The sequence below is a fragment of the Carya illinoinensis genome, chromosome 5, assembly GCF_018687715.1.
Source record: "Carya illinoinensis cultivar Pawnee chromosome 5, C.illinoinensisPawnee_v1, whole genome shotgun sequence".
NCBI lineage: Eukaryota > Viridiplantae > Streptophyta > Magnoliopsida > Fagales > Juglandaceae > Carya > Carya illinoinensis.
Genome location: NC_056756.1, coordinates 11,605,894 through 11,617,933, shown reverse-complemented (window position 1 = coordinate 11,617,933; position 12,040 = coordinate 11,605,894). Strand labels below are relative to the sequence as shown.

The following is a 12,040-nucleotide window of genomic DNA, read 5'->3' as shown; positions in this document are numbered from 1 at the left end:
AAATCAAATCCAATGGTCTCTGGTACATGATATCATCTCTCTCCTATCAAATGTCACGAGAGGATCCCATGCATGATTATTACGTAGACACCAATACATGCTTTATATTTTCCCTTCGGAAGTTGGTCATAATTGGTTGGTTGCTGCTGTGCTCTGTGTGTGTGTATATATATCTATATATATATAGTTGGGCTTTTTCATTCACTGACTCTGTACATCTTTCGGGGCCCCAATATTTCAGCCATTTACTTCCCTTTCCAGAAAGCGATCGCTTTTTTTTCTCTTGTTTTTTCGTACTGTTCTTCCCATTAGGGTTTTACATGGAGGACAGATGCAGATTGGAGGGCTGTCGGTCAAGACTCAAGAGGATATATAGCAGTACTACAACGAGCTAGGAGGCCGTCTGTTTTATCATTCCACCATTGACTTATTACGGCCTGCTATCATGGTACATGGACTCCCAAATAATCCGATCAAAGAAACGATTTGGACATATAAAAGTTTTGAAAATTAAGCCCGATTTCGAGTTTCGATATCATTAATTTGGCTAGTCTGTGTGGGGGACTAGCTAGCTAGTAAAACGACAAGTGACATGTACATTAGCGACAAAGATACACGGTATACTTGAATGACGCGGGTGATCTCCAACCTTTCCTTCATTTCAGATCTCTAAATTCACTAGTGAGTTTTTGTAATCAAATTTTAGTGATTAAAAAGATTATCATAAAAAATAATCATTTTGATCATTAAATTTTAGTTACAAAAATTCATTTTTCTTGTAGTAATTATACAATTACTCTATATACATAACCAAAAAAAATTATTGATTTAAGCAATAATATTACTGCATGTTTGCTAAAAAATTATACAAATATATATATACACACAAAATATATATTTATTTATAAGAGAGCGCGCGAGAGCTAAGGATGAATTGGGGCCGGTGAGAATCTTGAGGATTAAATTTGGTAGAAAAGCATCGCCATCAAGGTCCCTTGTTTTCATGCTTTGATTCCAAGCTGAAGTCATTCCATGCCCATGCACTGTCACCAGTGACCACGCCTTTAATCTCAGGCTAGCTGCCTTTATATGGAAACACTGACACATGAGTTCTATTTTTTCCCTGTAGGAACAACTTTTCCTCTCTAGAGAATTGGACCCTAAATATTGCATTACCATCAAAAGAAGATGATCAACGAAATTATCCCGAAGCTTGAAGCAAAGTACATTGCCTAGAAATTATGAGTTGCAACGTCGAATTTTAATTAAAGGCCTTGTCTACTTTGCAACAGAAGAATTTTCTATTCACTTTTAGTAGAGCTCCATCCATCAAAAACAAAACTGAGGGGTTAAAATTAATTAAAATCGCTCCTGATCAATAGCTTTTCATCATGTGTTTATGGCTTCCACAGTTTCAGTTAGAATTCGTTGATTGACCCATGCATCTTTGAAAGGTGTTTTAGAGAGAGAGAGAGAGAGAGAGAGAGACCACGTTTGATGGGCTGGAAAGAAAATGGCCAGCTTTTGATCAGGAGGAGAGGGAGCTAGCCAAGAACAGCCACCATCGTTCAATTTTAAAAAGCAGTTCTTTCAAAGTTCCAACCAAAACTTTTGTACCATAATAGATGTTTAAACTAAAAAGAACAGGAACAGGGAGAGAAGAAAAGGGGATAAATTGACAATTAAGAGACCGTACAGTATTGCAGTGATGGTGGGAGGCACATGGCTTTTGCAACCAATGTCTAGCAAAGCCCACGTCGATGTGCTTCGATTCTCGGGTTGTGGGGAAACGCCATCATGCATGCTAAAGTGTCCCTATTTATTTGTTTATAATTACCTCTTAATAACATTATATACTCCATTAATTAATGTGCTCCGTCGCATTAATAACTTATTAAGGACAGGTAATGCCATTATTTCATATATGTCATAGGGCACTCCCCACGGCCTTAATTCTCTCAATTTCAGGCATCGATCAGCTGGCCAAATATTCATGTAACCGTCTGTCCGCTAGCTGTTAGATTAGAATATTAATATTGCGCGCATTTGTCAAATTAAGGAATTAATATTAATTAATACTACGTGATTTTTCCAATATTCAGATTAATTAAAGCATCTCGTTGAAAATGAGAAACGCTTTTAATTAATACTTATTATATATATCATGATCGAAGTATTTGCACAGAACTACTACTGCATATATATTATATTATATAACTATATAATTAATTCTCAAAGCATGGTCGATATTGATCACTCGGAGTGTACGTAGAATTAAATAATAACTCCATATATAGTATATCCATTAATTAATAGAACTTGCCATATTTTTAATTGACATTAGACGTTCACGATTAGTATATTAATCTGATCATAATATTAATGCAATTAAAAATTTGTAGCTGGACATTGATGTTTCCTGGCCTCAACAAATGGAAGTCTAGTACTTTGTAATATGGATGACGGACACATATTTTAATATCAGTACATGTAACGTGATGAAGATATACATACATACATACGCATTTATATATATATATATAATTGCTATGTACGATTCATATAATTCCAAAAGGGATCGAAACCTGATCGAGACTTTTATATATATCCTAATCCGGTGGAGAGAAATGATCGAGCGACTTATTAGATTAGCTTTCCCAAACCCTTATTAGGGCTAAAAAGGGCCTTTTTGTGATATCCCAAAAAGAAAGAGCCTTTCTAGTCATTTTGTCCTTGAAACTTGCCCTAAAGTTGTTAGCTGGAGGTCCCATGATATTTTTCCTTTGGAAAACAGGTGGAGCATGTATTTCGTCTAAATAATAAATTAGTCAAAATAAATTTATTACTGTTCGACCTCCTAAGAATAATAAATATTCAATCTAAGTACTGACTGACCACCATCTCTCTCTCTCTCTCTCTCTCTCATTTATCATTCTCCTTCAACTATTTCATCTCCACAAGCTTCCAAACAAAGAGAATTAATGGAAAGTGAGATTTGCAAGGTTTATTCTCCTCGTTGTCCTCTGATGATATGTCTACGATGAAACAGCAAACAACAACCCTTATCTGGTTAATGGGTATCTCTCTCTTTTTTTATTTCACAATCCCAAAACATTCTCATGGCTCCAACAGATCCCTCTTTCCAATATAAAGCCCATATCCCAGAGTCTTCAATCCATGGCTTGCCTTGAAACCAAGCACAAGCTGATCAACAAGGAAGATAACCACAGAAACTGGAGATTCGGCTCTCCACCAGGTTGTCGGATATGACCATGGTTCCTGCTCAAAACCTCTCTAAACAACAACGTCGTCATCTTTCCGGAGGCTATGCTGCAGGCCGTTGCGGTGGTGGCAGTTATAGCGAAAATTTTGTTCTTATGAACCGTGTGGAAGGGTATGCATATTGTAGTGATCAATCTTGCTTAGGATCTGATCTAGTCGTTGGTCAGATGGCTGAAGATGAATCCAGAACTAACAGTCTTAACGAAGCTGGGTCGAGCTCAAAGGATATCCAAGAAGAGAGGGATGACGAATGGCTAAAATTGAGCATAGGCGGTCACGCGGCTAGCCATCAGAACAAGCACGATCATCATCAGGCCGAACCAACTGCCAGAAGAGGTTCTGAATTGATCGAGCTTGATCTATTACACGGCGGTAGTAATTCACAGCAAGCAAGACCATTAGCCCCCATCTTCCATGTGCCTGAATTTAGAGCTCCTCGTGCTGCCACTAGTTTTAGTACTACATCCTTGTTTTTCCAGCAACCGGGAAGTATCCCAAACTTTCCTCATCAAGACATTAACTGGGCGTTTAGACCAATCCGGCATCATATAGGGACTGCTTCTTCCTCCACATCATCATCGTCTTCTTCTTCTTTGATGCCATTCGGGTCGTATTTTACACAGCCCTTTCAGCTTCATCACTCTGGAATTGATGTTTCCGGGCCGAGCTTAGACTTTAGAGTTATTGATCCTCCCCGGAGGCCCCATTCTGGCATTTGGTTTATGCTACAAGCATCCCAAAATCAGTTAAGTGCATATATTAGGAGAGAAGCCGGTAATAATAGAACAGAAAAAATATCAGTACCAATCATTTTTCTTTTTATCCTTTCTTTTCTTAATTTGTCGTATGTTTGGACTATATAAATATATATACATATATATAATTCTCTCTGTAACAGATTTTTCACTTGGTTTCTCAATGCAGAGCAAACGAACCGTTTCTGCCACAGATACCAAAGAGCTACCTGAGAATCAAGTAATATATTCTATCCTCTTTGAGTTATCTTCACGCGTATCGTTTTATACTTTTTATTCTTAAGTTTTCTTTCGAGTTTGTAAAACTGAGCTCTCTCTCTCTCTCTCTCTCTTCAAATGATCTTCAGGGATGGAAGGATGACAGTACGATTGTTAAAGAAGTATTTGGTCAATAAGCTGAGACTGGATAGCGAATCAGAGGTATTTAAAACCATTACGGCAACTTCTTTTCATTAGAAATGCTTATGCATATGATTGATTGGTTCCATATGATGTTGTGCTTATTGCTTATTTATTTCTCATATCTCAGACAGATTAATGTGAAAACATAAGGAAAAACTAAGACTAAAACCGGGTCTATGCGTGATGAATATTGTATCAAGTAATTTAATTACATGGATATGGACACGTAAAGTTGGTGTTAACTCGAGGCATGAAAGAAACAGCAGAACTTATTTTCTTCATTTCTTCTGTTAAAATCATATTTAGGTGGGAAGTACACTTCTAGGAATTAGCCATCTTCTGCTTTTTGGATTATTAGCCTTACAACTCAGAATCTATTGCTAGCTAGCTTTATTAAACATGGCTTGCGATCAACATTAGTTTCTAATCATGGAAATGACCACCGTTCCCAAATTGGTCGTAAGCTTTTATGGGTCTAGTCACTTGTGGAGATGTTTAGGTGATGGAATATTTAGGTGTAAAGTTCAAGTGGATATATCTGGATGTAGTTTAGAAAACTACCTACCACCAGCCGCTTGCCACAAACCCCTGGATATATGGAAGAGGTTGATCGATGATAGTTTTTATCTTTGTGGTATATAGATGCATGGGGTCATTTACTGTGAAAGACCATTCATATATATATATATGACAGTAACGTTTCAATGATCTGGCAACACCTCTATGTAAAACAGGAGAACGTACAACCAAACAACTTAAAGTGCCGTTCACATAAAACTAATTAAACATATACATGATACACTGTACATGACACACACACACACATACATATATAAATATACTCTTAAAATTAAATGATATATATACTGATGATATATATAGTATGCATGATTTATCAAGTGTTTATAACCACAAAATTAACATTTTTTTGCCCCTTTCTTACTTCTTCGAGAAGTCAATTAGATGTAGGAATACTACTATATATAGACATGTTTGGAGACTTTAAGAGTTAATAGAGCAATCGAATACTCGACGAAGTTAGTTTTAGTACATGATGAACTAGTCCTAACTGGCAACTGATCATGATCAAGAGGTTTACGAGCAGACTACGTACGTACCAAGAGATTAACTAATTTAGAATATTATAACCATCGTTAAATGATCTTCATTAACTAGTAGCTAGATAGGACTGAAATTCTCCAATACTCTTTCATTAGCTAGTGCCAAATATCATGAAAGAGTTAATGGGATCTTGATCTAGCTAATGAGGGTATAACACTATATATGGGTATAATGCTAATTAATTTTAATTCTTTGGAAAGCAATACCTGAACGCTTGTGATGAATGATCTATAAACTAGCTAGCTAGGGTCGTATATTTTAATTTAGTCGTGTACGTATAGTAATTAACTAGATCATCATCTCATGTTTCAATTGCAATAAAATAAATTCTCTTTCTATATATGACTAACGTACAATATGAGGGCGCTTGGTTGCCTTGATCTTATATTCTAATTAATGAATGAAGTATAGATGATTTTTTTATTGTGAACTTCATGCATGCTGCATCATGCATCATGTCATTATATATATTTGTTATTCTACTAGAAACTAAATTAAGAGATCATCAAATTAGGATTAGTACCTCACATTAATTTCATCTTATATATATATATATAGTCGACCTATAAGAATCAAAACATTTATATATATTATTTACGAGATAAATAATACATTAATTCTTGTGAGTTGATCGATTAATGAACCAAGTTCAAGGCTGGTACCAAACTAATTAGATCAACCGGTACCTCATAATTAATATTTTTGCAAATGTCGTTTTAAAGATTTTTAGTACTTTCTGACTTCAGTTGCTATTATATATAATAAGATTAAAATATTTTCAGCACAATAAAATAAAAATAAATTCTACTTCTGCATTGCCTCTATCGATGATCAGCTATATATTATTGGGAAGATTATATTCCTAATTTTGATAAGTCATGCACGTATATAATTATTAACGATGATCAATGCTTTTCATGTGAAAGTAGCTCATAATAGATTTAATTTACCATACACGCGGTACGTACGTAGGCAGATAGTAAAATATATATATATATATATATATATATTTATATATTTATATATTACGTACTCAAAACATATATAATTCTATTCTAATGATATTAGTATGTATGCACGAGCTACATTATATATATAGGATCGAATAGAGTACTGATCATATAATATTATGTTTCTTAGATATTTCACATTATTAATGTGTCCCACCGCTTTATATATAATTATATGCTTCATTCACACTCTACCATCGAATTATATGAACTACAACTTCCCCTAGCTATAATAATTACTATAAATTTAATTCACTTCATATATAACGCACACGGCATATATGCACTTAATTTAGCTTTATAAATATATAGATATATGAAACATAATGTGAGTATATATAGGGTCTTGGGTGCCATTAAATTATAGTAGTACTCTCAGATGCCTGTGTGGCTTATTGCATTCAAGTATCTAAACTAAGCTATTTCAATTAATTTTAGGTTGTTAATTAGCATGTAGATTTAGTATAAAACTTGAGATTATTCTAAGATATTAATATATAGATCAGGTTAAGGCCGTATCCAAACATAATAGCCCTCACTATGAGTACTACATATATGCATGATTTGTGCATAAACCTATCATTAATCATGGGGCAGTGTTTGATCATGATGTAGAAGTAGGTAGCCAGTATGTACGTAGGTGTTATATTAATGGAGGCAATCTAGAGCTAGCTTCCAACCAATGGTCATGATCCAATATCAGCACTCATGTATCAGTTATATATTTTGCAGTATTAAGGAAAGATTATAGTATCAATATTCTGATAGCATTACTGTTGAAGAAAAGCACCCCAGCTAGATCTAGTACTCTCGGCTGCATTACACATTTCGATCAAACATTTAGTACTAATTCCTAAATAAAACGAGACGAAAACCCTAAATATATATCTAACCGCAAACAATCGAACAAGTCTAAATGTGCGTGCAAGGGCTTATTAGAAGAGCTGGTTCAAGTACATGATGAGTAAAACAAGTTAAACAGCTATATATAGAAATTAAGTTCACGAGCTTATGCATAGTCATACATACATATTTAAGAATCAAATACATGCTTTTTTCTTTTGGTTAAGCTATCTGATTCATGATTTGGCATTGCATTAATATACCACTGCTACCTTCTAGCTAGCTAGTTAGTTATGCAAGGTTAAGGGCTCTATATGTGTATATATATATATATATATTATAATATGGTGAAGCATGAAATATATATAATATAATGTGTGTGTGTCTGTGTATTAATATTTATACTTAATTATGGAATGGCATGACAAAGATTACCAAACGTATTACTGCATGTCAATTAATTGACATGAATGTTATAGTACTACATCATGTAGCTAGACGTGTCCGGGAAAGTTACGCTTATAAGCTTAAACGGAGAAAAATTAGGAAGAAATAAAATTATTTAAGCAAACTGATAAGAAGCTACAAGTTACGAAAGTAACAAATAAAGACAAACATTCGTAACATGATGATCATCATGAGGGATTTCAATCTATTTTTATTATTGACACAAACAACTACATACACACGTACGTGGTCGATCGATCGTCCTAGCGTCATTTCTTGAACTAGGATCATGAATTTACATAGAGAGAGCCGTAATTTAATGTAAAATAAGACGACGAGGCATATTATTAAAATTTTAAACCAAGTAGCTAGTCATGCATGCATGTTAGGGGAATATATATATATATATATATGCATATATATACACATACCCTAGGCGCGCTCTCGAGCCGCATGTTTGACTATCATACATACATACATACATATATGCATGCACGTATGTATATTGTCCGTTACATACAAAATGAATATATACATACATACATACATATATATTAGATTAGTAGTACATGTATGCATGACATCTTCATCATTTTGTCTTATCTTAGATCGTGAATATATTTCAATATATATAAGCTTGGTGCTAGGGTCAACGTCCCTCTCCATGATTTGGATGCATAATATCCTTCTGTTGTTAATTCCCTTGCACTCCATTGCATGAACGAAGGAGATCATGAGGTTAAGACATACAGTATCTTATTATATATAGTATCAATTCTTTCCTAATAAAACAGCTAATGGAAGAACCATGATCTCAAAACTCTCTCTCTCTCTCTCTCTCTCTCAGCAGCTCCTTAAAAAAATAGTATATGAGCATTTCTACCTAAATGATATATATATATATATGTACAGCTAATTCACAAGGCCGCACCCAAATACAGCATGATTTATCGTAATAATTTGGAATGTGTGACACATAAACTCGATATTCTGTTGTTTTTATATAATTGAATAAATATTCTATCACCATATATATTATTAAGGTCAACTTATGCCTTAGATGGGAGAGTTCTTCATGGGTTAATGGATCCACTGCATTCTAAGATGATAGGTAATATATATCTTCTATGATTGAATATATATATATATATATATCATATGTGTTTGTATCTTGAAACCACTCAATGCCCCCCTGCAAAATGCCAACCCTCATCTTTCACACATGGCCGCATGCAGACTGAATATTACCCAATGATTAGGTTTCAGATCTACTGTCAAAGATGAGGGCCAACTTACATCTATTACCCAGTCTTAGCGTAAATTTAGGACTTGATCTCTTTCTCTTTGGGGAGATAATATATATTCTAATTCCTGAATAAATATAATTGTTCGTTGGCTTCAATATTATATATGTTCATAATAGTCAGCTAGCTCTCACATGCATGATGATATGCCTAGCCATATAAACCCAGACATGAAAAAATAAAACCTAGTCTCGCTAGCTCGCTCATTTCATAAGTATATATATATATAATGATTTTTGTGATGATTTGCCTTAACCAGAATTCATTAGAAATAGAGACTTTTATTTTTATTTTCCCCTTTTACATGGTGATGAATGACAGTCTAGGGCAATAATCAATGTAGGAAAGCGAAAAGAGATCTTCAAAGGTGGGGAACAGGGGCCTCCTTTTTTGTGATTGTATAAAGAGATCATTGACTTTAAGATCATGTAAAAACATCTTCAACCTGGATTATCTTGGCCTAGTTGACACTCATTCACATAGAAAAAGTTGATGCTAGCAAATCAAAACCATATCGTAGGGTCATGAAAATCACACGTGTGGACCCTGTCACTCTCAACGCCCCATCTGCTGCATGCCTATATATATTTCTAATATTATCGTTCCCCTCTCGTCATGCTTTCGCTTATTTCAACTCAGCTTTCCGACAGCTAAGTAGGCCCTTTTCTAATCTTCCCTCTTTTCCTCATCGATGGTGCTTGAAAAGGCACATCAAAACCTTAAGTGGTGCACTCTAGCTAGAGGTGGAATTTAAAACACCCCCATCATCATCTATTCCAGAAGCTAGCAATCGTAAAAAACAAAGAAAAAGAACAAGAAGAGAGAACAACATATAATTATTTTAAAAAATTCATAACCACAAAAATATTTCTTACGTCGTAGGAAAGCAATGCATGAACAAGGAATCCACAACAGAATCATTGCAAGTTGTTGAAAATAAAAAAACAACAAAAAGAAAATCCATAAAAACCTAATGTGTTGTTGGTGAACATATCATCGGATGCATGCAGCATGCATGCACAGATGAAAGTGTATATATATATAATATTCCTTATATATAAATATTAGCTAATATAAACAGCTAGCAACTAGGGTTTTAGGCCAGGTCTTCAACGACCATATATTATATAATTAGATTATATAGATCATACTGGCGGACGAACGAGAATCAAAGTGCACATATATTTTAGTTCATGGAGGAATATTTGACCTTCATGTTAGGGTTTTTTTTCCCCCTAGAAGCAACGTCGTGAAAGAGACGTGCATGCCGATCGGAATTGGTGTGTACGTAGATATATATATACATTAATTTATATACGAAGTAGTATAGCACTTAGGGGCCTCTAAAAATATAATAATCGTGCATATTCCTCGCCGTACTTTTGGATCCATTAATACGTATTTTCTTTTCTAATCTTATTCTATTTTATTTTATTTCCCTTGTGGTTATAATTGCTTGGATCGATTATCATGCAATCACTTAGTATATAATATAAAATAAATAAAAGTCCAAGGAAGCATTATTTTGGCTTACGAGTAAAGTCTGGGTCGATGGGTCCCTTTAATGATTAAAATCGGGCAGTTTAAGATCGTGGGGATATGCGGGCAGCCCTCGAAGGTGGATAACCTTGGGCTACCCGTTGACCGAAGTACTTTGGGGAATCTTGGAGTAAAGAAGAAAACAAAAGGAAAAAAAAAAAAAAAAAAAAGTTCGATGGAGGAAATTTATGGTTAAAGTAGACGTAACAAAGATTTATATGGGGCATGGCCCGGCATGTGGAAGACGTAAGCTAGTGACAAAGCATGACTTCATGAATACCTAGGTTGATTAAAAATATTGTTTATAAATTTTAAATATTCAAAATAAATAAATTAATTTCTTGGGGAAAAAATTAATCACATGCATGTAGTGTTGTAGTCTTCTGAATTAGAGATCATGTGGATATAATATATGGTACCAACTATAAGAAAATTGTTTAATTAAAATGATTATTTTCTGTCAAAATATATTTTGATTATAAATAATCATGCTCATCGTATATAAGCTGTTACAAATGGTATTTTTTTTTTTTTTTATATATAGTGACTGGAAGTATACACATATATACCAATAACTAGCTACCGAAAGTTAACTTATAACGACAACTTTTAAGCATGTTATCACCATCGATCGATTGGTGAGAAATCGTTGTAAATACTTATCTATGGATAGCGATGTTGCCATCATTCTAAAAGCTTTATTTATTTATTATTATTATTTGGACCATTATTTATAATTATGTTAAATTTACGTGACCCTTTTCAATATTATTTTAGTCACGATCTAATTATAAATTAATTAATTAGTCTGATGGTGAGATTGCGGAGCTAACACGTATATATATTTTGGACGGCAGATAGAGATAACATGTAGGGGGCTACAGCTTCAACCTTTCTTAACGTTGCAGCATGTAAGAGATAACATATGGAGTAATGCTGGTACTCCGAGGGATGCAATGACGACTTTGCTTCCGGACTCCTCAACCACAGATCATCATCATCATCATCAACATCATGTCATGGTGCTGCACTATGGTAGGACTAGTAGTACTACTGCTGCTTGAAAGTGAATTTTCATCCGCTTTTTGTGTATCGATCATCATTAATTGTTTTAAGTTATGATAACGCTTTCGTCCTTTTTCTTTTCATTTTTCTATTATGTTTTCTTTTTTCTATTTATTTTTATTTTATTCGATCACTTTTTTCTCATTTTCTAATTCATGGAGAAAATGGTCTGGAATACCCTAGCTCAGACGATGTTTATGGTTCCCCTGTAATTTCAGGCTATGCGGGCAGCTTCATTTATATATATATATATATATATATTTAATTATTA

General features: G+C 34.1%; 1 protein-coding gene across 1 annotated transcript; it reads left to right on the top strand.

Annotated features, from left to right (window-relative positions):
* The first annotated feature begins 2,893 nt into the window (after positions 1 to 2,893).
* LOC122309159 (protein LAX PANICLE 2-like) lies at positions 2,894 to 12,040 on the top strand. Its single transcript, XM_043122526.1, has 4 exons — positions 2,894 to 4,027; positions 4,207 to 4,257; positions 4,385 to 4,457; positions 11,562 to 12,040. The coding sequence occupies exons 1-4, from the start codon at positions 3,267 to 3,269 to the stop codon at positions 11,766 to 11,768; spliced, it is 1,092 nt and encodes a 363-aa protein (XP_042978460.1). The 5' UTR covers positions 2,894 to 3,266; the 3' UTR covers positions 11,769 to 12,040.

What these genes read in the sequence shown, in the direction of transcription:
- LOC122309159 (XM_043122526.1), top strand. Translation starts at nt 3,267, where the DNA reads ATGACCATGGTTCCTGCTCAAAACCTCTCTAAACAACAACGTCGTCAT. An exon ending in AAGAGCTACCTGAGAATCAA is followed by an intron (nt 4,258 to 4,384) that starts GTAATATATTCT and finishes AATGATCTTCAG; the next exon opens with GGATGGAAGGATGACAGTAC. An exon ending in GACTGGATAGCGAATCAGAG is followed by an intron (nt 4,458 to 11,561) that starts GTATTTAAAACC and finishes TTTGGACGGCAG; the next exon opens with ATAGAGATAACATGTAGGGG.